Source organism: Patagioenas fasciata, chromosome 22 (genome assembly GCF_037038585.1).
Source record: "Patagioenas fasciata isolate bPatFas1 chromosome 22, bPatFas1.hap1, whole genome shotgun sequence".
Lineage (NCBI taxonomy): Eukaryota > Metazoa > Chordata > Aves > Columbiformes > Columbidae > Patagioenas > Patagioenas fasciata.
The window spans coordinates 4,698,727-4,714,260 of record NC_092541.1 but is presented as its reverse complement, the minus strand read 5'-3'; the positions used below and the strand labels follow the sequence as shown (position 1 = coordinate 4,714,260).

The 15,534-nt window shown below is 56.7% G+C and overlaps 1 protein-coding gene across 4 annotated transcripts; it reads left to right on the top strand.

Annotated features, from left to right (window-relative positions):
• Positions 1-643: 643 nt before the first annotated feature.
• On the top strand, positions 644-14,845 carry DBF4B (DBF4B-CDC7 kinase regulatory subunit). 4 transcript variants are annotated; one of them, XM_065856244.2, is made up of 11 exons: positions 644-792; positions 3,664-3,855; positions 4,941-4,991; positions 5,616-5,685; positions 7,566-7,636; positions 8,180-8,216; positions 10,101-10,143; positions 10,953-11,069; positions 11,276-11,402; positions 12,299-12,408; positions 12,942-14,845. In XM_065856244.2, exons 1-11 carry the CDS (start codon positions 676-678, stop codon positions 14,218-14,220), a joined length of 2,214 nt encoding a protein of 737 aa, XP_065712316.2. In that variant the 5' UTR covers positions 644-675; the 3' UTR covers positions 14,221-14,845. The 4 variants fall into 4 exon arrangements, with proteins under 4 accessions (XP_065712316.2, XP_065712315.2, XP_071674197.1 ...); XM_065856243.2 differs by having other exon boundaries at positions 10,098-10,143; XM_071818096.1 differs by lacking the exons at positions 5,616-5,685; positions 7,566-7,636.
• Positions 14,846-15,534: the final 689 nt, after the last annotated feature.

Below are 15,534 nucleotides of genomic sequence, written 5' to 3'. Positions count from 1 at the left end.
TTGAGGCCGTTTCCTCTGCTCCTGGCGCTTGTTCCTGGGGAGCAGAGCCCGACCCCCCTGGCTCCAAGCTCCTTTCAGGCAGTTCAGAGATCAGAAGGTCTCCCCTCAGCTCCTGTTCTCCAGCTGAACCCCCCAGCTCCCTCAGCCGCTCCCATCACACTTGTGCTCCAGCCCCTCACCAGCTCCGTTCCCTTCTCTCCACTCGCTCCAGCACCTCAAGGGTTTTCTTGGTGTGAGAGGCCCAGCTCTGCCCCCAGGATTCACGGTTTGTCCTCCCCAGGTCCCAGCACAGGTTCGGTCACTGCCCTGGGCCTGCTGGCCACACCAGTGCTGGTCCCAGCCAGGGTCCTGTGGCCTCTTGGCCCCCTGTGCACACGCTGCCTCATGTTCAGCCGCTGGCACCAACACCCCCAGGCCTTTTTCTGCCGGGCACTTTCCAGCCGTTCCTCCCCCAGCCTGGACCGTCCATGGGGCTGCTGTGATCCCAGTGCAGCACCGGGCATTTGTCCTCGTTGCTCCCCACACACCGGCCCCGCCCGCCCCGGCAGCGCCCAGCGCGCTGCGCCGGCTCCGCGTGTCCCGGCGGGTCCCTGCGCGGCCGCCGTCGCGGCGCCGCTCGGGGCGGGGCGGGGCGGGCGTTCGTTCAAACGGCGGCGGCTCCTCCCGCTCTCGGCCATGGCGGCTCCCGGTGCCGTCGCTCCCCGGCCGCTGCGGGGCAAGTCCTTTTACCTGGACCTGCCGGCCGGGCGGAGCGCGCGGGAGCTGGCGGAGGCGATCGGGCGGCTCGGCGGGGTGAGCGGCACCGGGGCGCCCGGGGGCTGAGGCGGCCCCGCTCCCCTCCTGGCCCCGCTCCCCTCCTGGTCCCGCTCCTCTCCTCACCCCGCTTTTTGTCCACGGTCTCTTTATTTTCCCCTTTCCTTCTGATGTTGATTTGACGCCTTAACGCGATCTCCACGTCCCCGCTGGCCTTGGCCCTGCAGCCGGGACCCCCGGGATGGAGGCGCCTTTGTCCCCCCGTCTCTTGTCCTCCCCCTCCTCTTGTCCCCCCCGTGTCCCCGTTCCCTCCTGTGTCACCAGCTGCTCCTCCCACCTGCCCGGGGTGGCCACTGGGCCTGGCAGCGGCTGCTGGGTGGTGACAACTGGTTGTTTGGGCCTGGTAGCCCCTTCCAGTTGGGGTAACTGGTTGCCTGGACTTGGGGGCACCTCCCAGTTGATGGTGACCAGTGGCACTGGGAGCACCTTCCAGTCAAGGGAAGCTGGTTGCTTGGTCCTGGGAACCCCTTGCAGTGGATGGGAACTGGTTGCTTGGACATTGAGGCACCTCCTGGGCGGTGGTAACCGGTTGTCTGGTGATGGGGGCGGCTGCTGGTCGGTATTAACTGGTTACCTGGTGATGGGAGCATTTCCCAGGCGATTGTAACTGCTTGTCCGGCCATGGGAAGCACCTTTCAGGTGATGGTGACTGGTTGCTTGGACATTGAGGCACCTCCTGGGCAGTTGTATCTGGTTGTATGGTGTTGGAAGCACCTGCTGGGAGGTATGAACTGGTTACCTGGTGATGGGAGCATCTTTCAGTCAGCGGTGACTGGTTGACTGGTGGTAACTGGTTGCCCGGTTCCCCCTTATCCCTCAGGACAGCCTGTGGCAGCTTCATTCTTTGGGGAAGTTGTGGGATTCCTGCACATCTCCTGGAATTCCACACCACTAAGGCGGGGGAACAGCAGCCGAGCCTCCGTTGTCACATCGCCGTGTGCTTTTCTCACGGCTTTCCCAGAAGAGCCTCGCGGACCCTTCCCCTGGGCAGCTGCTGTTCGGGTGGATCCGTGTGGCTCTTTCATGGCCTCTCCCCATTTCCTCAGTGCTGCCAATGCTCACCAAGTCCTTCTGCCCTCTCCCAAAGCTCTTCATGAAGTGTCCTCACCCCAGTCACCCGGGGGCTGGATCCAGCAGCTGCTCTTCATCTTTCCCTTTCCTTATCACTCTTAAGTACAGTTTGCACCTAATAGTTGTTGCTCTTGTTTTCTGTTTGCTCTCTGAGGCGGATCATCTCAGGCACACCCCAAAACTTCCTTAAATCCTTCAGTGCTACACACGGACGTACAACAGTCGTTTCTTGCTGCTGCTGGATCTCTGCGCCAGGATCGCGCGTTGGCTCTAAAGACGTGGGGCAGCCAACTTGTGCTTTTTTCCCCTTTGTTTAGTTGCATCTTCAAGGTGAACTTACTGATTCTTTCTGTGGTCCCTGGATGTGCCATCAGCACTCGGGGACAGTCCAGGTGGCAGCTCTTTAGCTGCACGTCTTCAGCTCTGGGCACTGTGTGCTCCCAGCGGTCGGTTATTTCTCTCCGTAGCTGCCATGTTACTTGGAAATCATTTTAGCTTTTGACTGCCCCTCCAGTTTTGTATTGAGCATCGTCTTGTGTCACTGCCCTCTCTGAACTATGGTCCATAGGATGTGGAACTCTCGTTGTCTTGCTCCTGTGGAGATACTGACCAGCTGCACTGTGGGCAGCTTCTGTGAAACAGCTCTGCACTAGTAACACCAACCAGATGCTGTGTGCTCTTCAGGAGCAAGTTAAGGGCGTCTTGTGGCCTTAGAATTACACCCCAGAGTGTTATTTGGACAGGGAGGTGTTGATTTGCTCTCTCCCGTGCCTGCAGCCCCGGTGCGCAGGTCACCGGTGTGGGTGACGCTGACATGGGCGGCTCCGGGAGCTCGATCCACAGGGAACCTGTAACTGCAGAACCGGCTTGTTCAGCGGCTGCGATTTCAGACAGCTCAGGCCTTTGTCTTCCTGCCCCATGGCTGCTTGTCCCAGCTGTTCACTTTCTACTTCATTTTGCTGAACTGTGTTCTGTTCTGAGCACAGAACTCTTCCACACTGTGTGATGTCCAGGGCCTCTTTCTCAGCTCTTGCCTTTTTTCTGGAGCTGTTGCTGGAGGAGCAGGTAACGGCAGCACCATGGAACGCTCGGTCTGGAGGTTCTGGTGGTTGTTTGCAGTTTATCTCTAAGGCGTGAGCTCTGCATGTCATAGGATCTGTTCTCCTTCTGGGAGAGAGCAGTGAGGGATGGAAGAAGGAACTACATGTGGAGGTGATGGGGTTCAGCAAAAGGCCGTAGTTCTTGTCAAATCCTGGGGGCAGTTTTGGGCCCCTCACGCCAAGAAAGGCCTTGAGGTGCTGGAGCGAGTGGAGAGAAGGGAACGGAGCTGGTGAGGGGCTGGAGCACAAGTGCGATGGGAGCGGCTGAGGGAGCTGGGGGGTTCAGCTGGAGAACAGGAGCTGAGGGGAGACCTTCTGATCTCTGAACTGCCTGAAAGGAGCTTGGAGCCAGGGGGGTCGGGCTCTGCTCCCCAGGAACAAGCGCCAGGAGCAGAGGAAATGGCCTCAAGTTGCACCAGGGGAGATTGAGGTTGGATGTGGGGAACAATTTCTTCCCCAAAGGGCTGTGGGGCATTGGAACAGGCTGCCCAGGGCAGTGCTGGAGTCACCATCCCTGGAGGGCTGGAGAGATGAGGTTCTCAGGGACATGGGGCAGTGCCAGGGCTGGGGGAATGGTTGGACTTGATGTGCTTAAAGGTCATTTCCAACCAAAACGCTGCTGTGACTCAGCTCAGAGCTGGACATTTTCACACCTGCTCTGTTCTGTCTCTTGCTGCAGGTCACCGAAAGCTTCCTAAGCAAAGAAGTCAGCTATGTGGTTTCCAGCAACAAAGAAGCGAAACGAGACAAAGCTGGGACTCGGACTGAAAAGCAGAGCAATGTAACTTCAGAAGATGCAAAAACCAGGAGCCCAACGCCTTCTACCTCCAAAGTGAACCATTCCAGACCTCAGCAGAAACCACCAGACACTGTAAGAGCTCTAAAGGTTCAGGCCACCTCAAAGTTTGACCCAAGGGACCTATCACAGGATCCCAGGCTGGTTGAGTTGCAGGATCCCTGTAGATCCCCAGCCCCACCTGCTCACACAGGGTCCCAGAGCAGATCACACAGGTGGGTCCAGGGGGTTTGAATGGCTCAGGGAAGGAGACTCCACACCCGCTCTGGGCAGCCTGGGCCAGGCTCTGGCACCACAAAGGAAAGAAGTTTCTCCTCGTGTTCACATGGAGCCTCCTGTGTTTCAGTCTGTGCCCGGTGCCCCTCACCCTGGCGCTGGGCACCACTGAACAGAGTCTGGTCCATCCTGACACCCACCCTGAGATATTTGTAAGCATTGAAGAGTAGAGTAGAATGTGAGACCAGTGTTGGAAGGTGAAGTTGTTCCTGCTCTGTTCATATCCACACCTGTGTTCCTTGTATCTGCGCATCATTGTCCGCACAAATGTGCGTGTCACAGCTTTGAGCTGTAAACAAGGGTATCCACTCATGGCAGACAGAGGCTTGGTTGCCTTCTGATGCACAGATGTGTCCAGAAAATCCAGAGAAACGCAGACAAGACGAAAGCATTGCAGGCTCCCAGATACAGGTGAGGCAAGGCCAGAGTAAGCTGGGAGGAGACGTACAAGGGCAGCTGGCAGGAATGGTCTCTCCAGGTCTAGTGTAACCTATTTGCCAAAATCACTGGCTTGCGAGTGAGCCTCGGTTCCCAGGAGTGGCTGGCAAGGACACCAGTGACCCCCAGACCGCCGGGATGTGGCAGCAGAGCTTCCCACAAAGCCGCCGCTTTCTTTTGGCTCGCTCTGGAGAATCCGCTGCTGTTCAAGAAAAGGGGAGCCTTGGCTGAGCAGCCACTTAGTGTAGAGCTACCGGGCGCCTCTGCGGTTGGCGTTCCCTGGAAAAGCTCAGCTGTGCTGGCTGAGATGAAGCCTTGGCCGGGCTCCCCGCCCCAGCACAACACGTATCGCTGGAAATCGCTTCCCGGGCAGCCGCGCTGTCCTTAGTTTGCCACTGCCTGGCAGCTCTTTGCTTTAACGCCGGACTTGGCTTCTCTCTCTGCAGGCTCTGATCAGCAGGGGGAAGGAGCTGCTGCAGAAGGCCATGAAGAACCAGGTGAGCAGCGCGTGGACGGGCGTTTCTGTAGCGGGGGATGCTCAAAGCACTGCTGAGCGGTGCAGAACCAGCGCCAAGCGCTTCTCCAAAGCCACTGCCGGCTGAAGGGAGCAGGTTTGGGGGCTGGGAAAGGTGCGAAGCAGTTGCTTGTGGCTCTGCAGAATATTTTGCTGCTCTTCATGGAGCCGCATCATCTCTCCCTGCTAGTTCTTCTAAGGCCTGTCCCCAGTGATCTGGGCCCTCCACACAAGACGATTATTAATATAAGACCCATTGTTAGATGAATTTTTAGCCTAGAAAGAAATAAAGCCACGTAGTTGGGGCAAAAGGCTCCCCTGAAGTCCTTTCACTGATATCACAAGTGGCCAAAAGAATCTCAGCGCTCACTTAGAAGTTCATGCGATAGCAGGGATTAAAAATTTGACCTAGAAGCTGCTGTGAATTTGGAGTAGATAAAACATGAGTTCCAAGCTTTTCGGCTGTGCCCTGATTTTAATAACAGCTCCACAACCGTCTGTCGGTTGGGCAACAGGAGCATCTCTCTGCAGCGGGTTTGGAGCAGCGAGTGCTGGCGCAGCCGCCTCTGCTCCGCGCCGGGCCGTGCCAAACCTCTCTGTTCCACAGGACACCGGCGGCGGCAGCAGCATCCTCGCCAGCGCTCGCCTGTGGGGCGTGCAGATCCTGCACGTGGACCGTATCCTTCTCCGGACGCTGGGCTGGGGCTGCTGGGAATTGGGGATTTTTGAGATGGGTGGAGCAGAAGGTACAAGAGAAGGAAGAAGTTTAGAGTGATACCTTGAACTTGACTGATGCTGTGCTGGCCACAGCAAGCGAGGTCTGCGCTGCAGAAACCAGAAGAACCTGTATGTCTAGAATCACAGAATCATTTTGGTTGGAATAGACCCTCAGGATCATTGAGTCCAACCATAACCTAATTTAGCACTAACCCATGTCCCTAAGAAACATGCCACTGTCACATTTGCAGTAGGAAACACCGAGCATATTGTAATATACTGAAGCTGTATTATTAGGAAATGTTGGTAGGTTGGTCAGTGCATTAATTTGTTCCAAAAAGACCATTTTTACTAATTGACCTGGAAGTACAGATCACGCTAATGGCAGGATTTGGTCATTTTTAATTAGAAAGCAGTGATGTTTGAGGATCTGTGCTGGAAGGCGCTTCCCATCTCGGTGATGGATGGGGAGGGGGTGACAGGAAAGACAGATGGTGAACTCTGATTCTAATAATAAGTCTGGAGTAAAAGGCGCCCGAGCGCCCGATGACAGTGACATAGAGCCGTGGCTGAGCCCGTCTGGCAGTGAGATGGAGGCAGCGGCTGCCGGTGCCCGTTTTGGAGCAGCCGGTGCTGCTGATCCACAGCAGGGCTGCGGTTCTGTCAGGGTGTTCAACTGCCAGGGGCTGCTCTGCGTGCTGCAGAGTTCCTGACAGCGTCTTGTCCCTGCAGAGGCTTAAAACCAGCCTCCAGCTCCGCTAACGAGCAAAGTGGGTGCTGTCCCTCAAAACCCTCTTTTTTGGGTGCTTTCTGGGCAAATTGGCTGCGTGGGGCAGATGCTCAGGTGCTCTGTGCTTGTCTCCAGTGCTGCTGGGGAGTGGCCCTCAGGCTGCAGCCAGTGGAGGGGAACATCTCACCTTCTAGAGTGACTGTCAGCAATTTGCTGGTGACACCAAACTGGGAGGAGTGGGTGACACTGGAAGCTGTGCTGCCATCAGAGACCTGGACAGACTGGAGAGTTGGGCAGGGAAAAATGTAATGAAATAGAACAAGGGCAAGTGTAGAGTCTTGAATGTGGGCAGGAACAACCCCAGGTTCCTGTATAAGTTGTGGAATGAGCTATTAGAGAGCAGTGTAGGGGAAAGGGAGCTGGGGGTCCTGGGGACAGCAGGGTGACCATGAGCCAGCACTGGGCCCTTGTGGCCAGGAAGGCCAATGGTACCTGGGGTGGGTTAGAAGGGGGTGGTCAGTAGGTCAGAGAGGTTCTCCTGCCCCTCTGCTCTGCCCTGGGGAGACCACACCTGGAATATTGTGTCCAGTTGTGGCCCCTCAGCTCCAGAAGGACAGGGAACTGCTGGAGAGAGTCCAGCGCAGCCACCAAGATGCTGAAGGGAGTGGAGCATCTCCCGTGGGAGGAAAGGCTGAGGGAGCTGGGGCTCTGGCGCTGGAGAAGAGGAGACTGAGGGGGGACTCATTCCTGGGGATCAATATGGAAAGGGGCAGTGTCAGGAGGATGGAGCCAGGCTCTGCTGGGTGACAACCAGTGACAGGACAAGGGGCAATGGGTGCAAACTGGAACACAGGAGGTTCCACTGAAAGAGGAGAAGCAACTTGTTGGGGGTGAGGGTGTCAGAGCCTGGCCCAGGCTGCCCAGGGAGGTTGTGGAGTCTCCTTCTCTGCAGACATTCAAACCCGCCTGGACCCCTTCCTGTGGAACCTCAGCTGGGTGTTCCTGCTCCATGGGGGGATTGCACTGGATGAGCTTTCCAGGGCCCTTCAACCCCTGACATTCTGGGATTCTCTCGTTGATCTTTGGCTCTTTGACATCCCCCCTGCACAGAGATGTTGTCGTACACTCGACAGCTGCTTCGTGCCATCTCGGGAGCGAGGAAGCGGTGCCAGCAGACGGAGGTAACCGTCTTCACTCCGGCCGGTTTGAGGTGCTCGGGATCCCTCGGTAGCTCTGAGTGATCCTTCCAGCTCCTCTGGTGCTCACGGGGCTCTCCTGGGTTTTCATCCCACACTGGTGCTTCTGCTTATGGATGGAGAAGAGCACATTCAAAGAGTTTTTCCTCTTTATAAAGCGGGGGTAAAACCAGTGAGAATGAGGCAGCTTTTAGTTATCAACATCCTCTGTAGCAGAACTAATACTGAATTGGGCTTGTGAGGGGCTCGTGGTGAAACAAAGATCGTACGTGGTTAGTGCACTGGTTTTCTGAAGTATTTTCAATGCGTTGGAGGGGTCAGGGAGCAGACAGGGCTGAGATCAGAGAGTGAATCACATTGAAACTAACTCGGGGTACCTTGGGAGACAAAACATCAGGAGGAGGTGATACAGTCTCCGAGGCAGGAGAAGTGGTGGGTGAGACTCCTGCAGTCGCTCTGCTGCTCTGATCAGTTATTACAGTCCTGCCTGCGCCGGCTCCTGTGCTGAATTTGTCCCTTTTTCTTTAGGCAAAATGCCCTGAATCCGGATCGAAAGTTCACAAAGGTAGGCCTGGAGTTGTGCTCCTATTTACACCACAGAGCTGCTTGAAGAAGCCGCGTTTACAATTTGAAGCCCCAGCAATCCAAATCGTGCCCATGTCAGGGCGGTTCCTCTTGAGCGGGTTTGTTGCTCCCCATCGCAGTCCAGCTGCAGCTGGGGATGTTCTGCCTTTGACTTCAGGCAGTGCTTTTTAAACCCCCCTGAGCCATTTGCAGCGCGGAATCGCGAGGCAGCCGAGAGTTCTGGAGAATAATGCATCCTACATGGAGAGCGTGTTCCTCCCAGCCCACTCACTTCTGTGCTGCTGAGACACCCGTCCAGGGATAACGCTTCCAAAGGAGGAGGGAGCGGGGGGGAGGAAAATAGGTTCTCATCTGCAATTAGACAGGAGCCAATTGTAGTTCTGAGATTGGCACCGCTGACGTAAGTTCATTATTTGCGACTTGTGTGACTTTGCTAGTCACAGAGTGAATGTAGCTTAGAGCAGATTCCAACCTGGATTCTGGGTGTGATACTTGAGAGATTATTTTCCAGTTTGGGGGGTAAAAAAAAGGCTGGGAAATCTGTCGGATAAGGCGGATCGAGTGCTGCAGGCTCAGAGCTCTTCCCTGTGGCGCATTCTGAACCCTGCCTGGGGACTCGTGGTGCCAGCTGAGCCGTTTGTCACCGTTCCGCGCCACCAGGAGAGCTCAGGACCTGAGCTTTATCTGGGGCCCTAAACGTGGCCCGGCTTTCGCTGAGCATTTGGCAGCGTTTACGTGGAAAAAATTGATCCTGTACTTAAATAGCTACTTCGGTGACATAAGAGCACATTTGATGCAAGCTCAGGATGCGGCTCGAGCAGCGAGCGGCTGAGGGCAGGTGGACTCAGCCTTTCTGGAGAAGCAGGTTGAAATTTCTTTGGAGAAAATAGCGTCGAGTGCCAGGGTCGCGAGAAAACAAAGCGCCTTGCCCTTCAGAGGCAGCGGGGAGCAGGACGGGTTCGGTTTCGGGGTCAGGCAGACGCCCTGTGGGAATACCTTGGTGGTTGGTTGTTTCTTAACCAGCTCCGTGCTCAGATTTCCAGCCCGAGTGTAACGTTATCGCTGGCTGGTTGATCGGCCCCGCGACACAGGAGGGACCTGGCAGCCCCTTCTCCCAGCTTGGCTTCCAAAGCCTTTCCCTGAAAGTGCTGCAGAGCCTTTCCCTGCTCCCTTAATGTACTTTATGCCTTAATATACATTATCCCTTAATATACATTATGTAGGAAGCGTAGCTGCTGGTTGCCCTCCTTGGGGACCAAGCCAAGGCCAGATATTGCTCCTCAGCCTGTTCTTGGCCCTGCAGCACCTTGGTTTGCTTCCAGCAGCTCGTACCACTTAGACTCAACCGTCCTGGCCCGAGCTGCTCTGAACCTGGGGCTCTCATGGGTTGGGATCATTGAGTCCAACCACAACCTAACCTAACTCTCACACTAAACCAGAGTTCTGAGCTTGTACGACTGCAATTTGTTTCTTATAAAACTCATCTCTTGTGCTTGGCAGCTTATGTTGAGAATGTGTGACAGGTTTTTGTAGGATTCGAGTCAGAACTGGAGGTTTGGGGTCAGGCTGGTGAGGCTGAACAGCCCTTCAAGACATGGGGGGCTTCGCTGGATGTTCTCTCAGAGGTGGGAACAGTCACAGTTGGGCTGCACTGAGGGTTTGCTCACCCTGTTAAATACTGCAGAGGTGAAGATTGTTGTAGGTGACCCCAAGAGCTGTTTTGGCTGCGTTAAGCAGTCACTTGGCATTCACCGGTGTCAGAAGTCCTGATGAGCTTGGCTCCGTAGCCCAGTTCTGTTGAGGAATCAATGAACAAGTCGGGAGCTTGGCTGGGGCAGCTGCTAACCGGCTTTCTCTCCAGCAGGAAAACTGAAGCCCCCGTTTCTGAAGGTTGAAGACCAGAGCAGGTAAATGATATCTTTCTAAATGTCACACCTGAAAAGGTCCGGGGTTCCCAGGGAGCCCTTTCCTGGTTTGATCTGCAGGGAATGTTCTGGCCCGAGGCTTGGGCAGGTTCTCTGCAGACCCTGGTGCACACCAGGCGTTGACCCCCTCGTAGGGGGAGAAGCAATCTGGGGGCTCACGTGTCAGCAGGGGGGAAAAGGTGCTAAACGAGACTTGACAACAGAGTTCGCTTCTTGCTCAGGTTCCATTTGTGATCCTCAGTGGGTCACTTAATCTCCTTGAGCTCTCTGAAGTGCAGGAGCTCAGGGCTTGTAACTTGATTACAGCATCAGCACAGGAGGATCTGATCTCCGTGGTATTTTGAACTCTGTAACTCTAACGGTATCCAGAGTGCTAATTAATTGTCCTGAAGACAACATTTAAGGCAGCTGCAGGGTCAAATATTAGGTTTTTACATGCTGCATGCAATAAAGTGTGAAGAGAGAGATGTCTGGGAACCAAAACCTCCCCGTGCTGAAAATACTGCACTGGCTGCTGCTCATGTGCCTCAGGGGCAAAGGGTGGGTTTGAGCTGAGCAGGCAAACCTGCCCTGTCCAGAACATCCCCCAGCGCTGCTGTCACTGGGAGTCAGGTTTAGTGTTCCAGTGAGAACTGGGAAGTCTCTGGAACAGCCAAATGAAAGGACAGCGATGGGCAGCATCCCATAAATGAGATGGCACCTTCAGCACTTGGGAGGGAGGGAGGGAGAGAGGGAGACCTCCAACCGTGCCATTGCTGCCGCACATCTGATCCCTGACCTGCTGCTTTCAGGCAATTCCGACCCTTCCATCACCAGTTCAAAACCTTTCCCGACCTGAACTTCCAGACACCCAAAAGCTCCAGCCCATTCGAGCCTCCAAAAAGCCACTCGAATTCTTGCAGAACCAGGTAGGTTGTGGCTCATTCTGCGCAAATTTTAACCCAGCTCCTCTGTTGACTTCAGCCCTTGCTGGTTCCTGAGATCTAGAGAATCACCCTCTGGATGTGGGCGACAGGAGCCTGGTTCGGTTTGGTGCGGCACGGCCACCACGCGGGCAGCTGGAACCTGCTGGTGCCATCAGGCATGGGCAGGGAAGACGTTTCTGTTCTTGCAGGGCTGCCGAGGGCTGCCCAACGCGGAGTGAGGGGGAGAAGAGCCCCCGATCCACACCGGTCACGGTGCCCAAGAAAAAGAGGGGATTTTGTGAGTGCTGCCAAGAGACCTTTGAAGAGCTGCACAAGGTAAAGGCTCCACAGGGATGTGGTTCCTCGCAAAAGTTACGGGGTCTGCTCAGTGGCTTCATTAATCATGTCATGCCCATTATCAATATGAACCCTTTTGGAAGGCAGGGGGGTTGCTACGTGCATTCAGGCTGGGCATGAGGAAGGAATTGTTGGCCCTGAGGGTGGTGAGAGCCTGGCCCAGGTTGGCCAGAGAGGTGGTGGGTGAACCATCCCTGGAGACATCCCAGGCCAGGCTGGACGGGGCTCTGAGCAACCTGAGCTGGTGAAGATGTCCCTGCTCATGGCAGGGGTGGCACTGGGGCAGCTGGGAACGTCCCTTCCACCCAAAACATTAATGATTTGATGATACAGCCCTAGTGGGATCAGCAGTATAACTGTGCTCTGCCCTCCTGGGCTGGGCAAACAATGATTTTGAAGATTGAGCATGAAATGCATCTCTGGGGCTAAGAAGGCCTCAAGAATCACCCTGTTACCTGATCCGTAAGGTGGGAAGCCAGTTCCAGGGCAGCTGGGGGGCACGGGCTGGTTAAAAACATGGAAAGAGAGTTTATCTCCTGCAAGATGTTAAACTGTGGCTTTCAGAGCCCAACCTTTGACACCAGACAGTTGGTATTTGGAGCCTGGTTCTCAATCTGCGGCGGGAGGCTGTGGGCTGCTGTGCGATGGAGGCACCAGCTCCTCAGCAGCAGGTGTCTATGGGAACCTAACGCTCGTGCGAGCAGCCGGGGGAACAGCGGTGCCTGCGCTTCCCAAAGCTGCTCCCAAACAACAGCTCGACCTGGTGCAAAGGCTGTTTGCCCTCTGGTCCGTTAGGCCGTGGGAAGTGGCTGTTGCTGCCAGTTTCCCTCCTGTGAAAGGGTGAGCGTTGCTAAACGAGCCTCTGCCGCTTCCAGCACCTCCAGAGCCCCCAGCACAGGCGGTTTGCGCTGGACGACTCGCAGTACGCCCCCGTGGACCGAGTCATCGCGCAGCTCAGCAACGGCTTCGTGGAGCAGTCGGACAAGTAAGTGTCTGCGGATCCGGTAACTCCTGGAGCCGAGGGGCAGCGTGGGCTCACGGGGACACGGCCCGCAGCTCCGTGCTGGTCCGTAACGCACCCGTTGTGCCAGGGAGCCGGTGGTGGGGAGCAGGGGCTGCAGCTGACTGCAGGACCAACCCTGCACCTGCCCCGCAAGGTTTAAATGAGCCATGAGAAACGTTCTTGGAATTTCTGTGGCTTCTCTGCTTCAGAGAGCTCCTCATGGACTCCCAGGGCCTGTTAAACTAGAAGGGACAGCTGGGTCCATCTCTTCCATCCCTGTGCGTGATGCAAACCCCACTGCTCTGTAGCCCTGTGGGCTGCTGATAGATCCCTCACGCTGCCCGTCTCCTCTGCCAGCAGCGCTATTGCTGTTTGCTGAGCTCTAAAATGTCTGGCTGCCTCTGGAGCAAGGGCTTCAGACATCCTGTACTGCAGAAAACGCTTCATCTCATGGGAGGGAGGGAGGGTGCTGCCGGGCCTGGAGAGAGCGAACACTGACTGATGGTTCTCCTCAGGGTGCCGCGGTCCTGCCTGGCAGATGAACACTTAGTGCCTCAAGCACAAGGTACTGGCAGAATTGAGATGCTGGGAAAGGAAAAGCAGCAGCCTGAGCACGGTGCTGTGGAACCGTTCATTGGTACGGAGCGTGATCACGGCCTGAAGACCGAGGGACGCTGCCCTCGCCTGCCTGGGGACGGGGTCAGTAATCCCAGCGCAGGAGCAGGGCTGTGGGACCGCGCTGTGGGGCCACCCCAGGGGGTCTGTGGCACCGTGGATGAGGCTGCAGTGGGGGACACAGATCTGGGCTTGGCTCCTGGCCCGGGCTGGGGGACTTGCATCGCTGGGGAGGCAAGTGCTTCTTCATCTCAATCTGATAAACAGCAAACACTGGGGTCTATCGACCGTCCCCTGCCTGTCTGGAGGAAACGCCGGCTCTCCAGGTGGAGCAGCCAGGGGGGGAAGAAGCCCAGGCTGGAGCTGGGGGGCGGCCTCTATCCAGATCGGCACCCGAGCCCGGTGGACGGTGCGACGGGCACACAGGGTGTGGGACAGGCGTCTGAGCCCGGCTGGCCCGCTGCGGGGGCTGGCGGCAGGTCCCCGAGCACGGAGCTCTGCAACGGGGCTCGTAGCTCCCTGGGTTTGGAGCTGAGCCCGCGCGGGAGCCCTGAGGACCCTGCACCCGTGTCTGCGGGTTCTGCCGTGGCAGCGGGCGCTGGCAGCGAGCGTGGCTGGATCGGAGCAAACGTGAGCTCCCAAAGGAAGCAGCTGGGAGGAGAGAATGAAAACGCACCCCGAAATGAGAATAGTCCTGACCCGGGGAGCGCAGTGAGCCAGACCAGCTGTCCTACTGGCCAGCTGCCCTCTCCAGAACCGCCTGTGGCTGGAGGCAGATGTTGCTGCTCGCCCTGTGTCAGAGCAGCAGAAAAAATAGCACCCGGAGCAGCCGACCTCGCGGGGCACAGCGCGGAGCACCCCGGGCTCCCGCCCGGTAATGCCCGCGCTGATCTCGGCTCCAGCAGCAGCTCTGAGTCGGACTGGGACGTCCAGCTGCTCTCCACGCTCACGGGTGTCCGGGACAGCAGGACGCAGCCTGTGGACAGGGACCTGCTCCAGAGGACGCATGTGAGTGTGAGGGACAGCGGGTACGAGTCCCAGCTCTGCTCGGTTCTGAAGCAGAAATCGGAGCTTGCCTGGGCAGGCAAAGAGGACAAGAACTGCCGGAACTGCTGCGTGGAGACCAAAGGAGCCTCTTTCCCCATATTTGAGACCTTTCTTGGCAGCTGGACTAGCTAAAACCACCTGCTGACTGTTCTCGGGGCCCTGGGTTGGAGCTGTGAAGTGCTGGAGAGGGATTTAACCCCCACGCTCCTGCCAGGACCAGCCGAGAGCCGCGTGAGGCCCGTGGGCAGCACCGGGGCTGCTCTGTGGTGGCTCCCGATGGGTGACGTGGTGGCTTCACTGTCCTTGGCTCTGGTGGGGACTGGGATCTGCCCTCCTCTGCTGGTGCCGTTTAGAGCCAGGAGCTTCCTCCTGTAACTCATGGGCTGCTGAGAAGATGGTCTGTCTCTGGCAGCAGCATCTCCAGGGTCTCTGGCAGCAGCATCTCCAGGGTCTCTGGCAGCAGCATCTCCAGGGTCTCTGGCAGCAGCATCTCCAGGGTCTCTGGCAGCATCTCTTATCTCTGGAATGATTTCTTCAGCAGAAATATGCTCTTTGCCCTCCTGAACTGAGACCGCAGCCCATTCCTCCTCCTCACCCAGTCCTTGCAGGTGAAGAAACAGTGGAGAGGAGGCCCTGGGGGTGAGATCTCTGTTCATGTGGTTTGTGGTCCTGCTGGATGTCTCTGATTTACAGATGTCCGTAACTGGTACTGGGTTTTTAGGGTGGGGTTTTTATTAATAAACTTTTTGAAATAAAATGTAATATGTGATCTTGCTCTGCTGTGCGCCGGCTGGAACGTGTCTGGTGGCTGAGGCACCGCTGACTTGGAGTTGTGAGAAATGCCCATCAGCAGAGGGGAGGTGGTGGCTGGGCCTTGCTGGGCAGGGTCTGGGGGTGATGGGGGACACTGCTGGTGGCTCTGGTCACGTAGTGTCACCCCATGCCTGGTTTGCCCCAGGAATGTGCTCAGGAAGCTGCTGTACGCAGCACGGGGATGGGCACAGGTGCGGTGGCCCTGGGTGCAGAGGGACATGGAGACACTGGAGAGCGGTCAGTGGAGGCCTCACTGGGACATGGGGACAAGGAGAGGGATGGAGCTGGGCTGGATTTGGCCAAGGAAAGGCTGAGGGGTGTCTGAGCAGCCTTGGACTGCTGGAGACATCCAAGTAGGTGGAGCCAAACCCTTCAGAGGTGCTGGAGCTCTGAGGGGTGGGCTGGGAGAGGCACCCGGAGCAGGAAGGTCTGTCTGTCCATGGGGATTTTCAAGCTCTAACTGAAGGACAATCTTGAAGTGAACCCCAGAGCACCTGGGTGAGGCAGCTCTGCTGTGAGCAGGAGGTGGGACTGGAGACCTGGGAGGTTCCTCCAGTGCAAGAGCCAGTCTGGGGCTCATCTTTACCAAACACAGATGCTACACGGGTTCTGAAGGGCTGAGCAAAGTGCAGA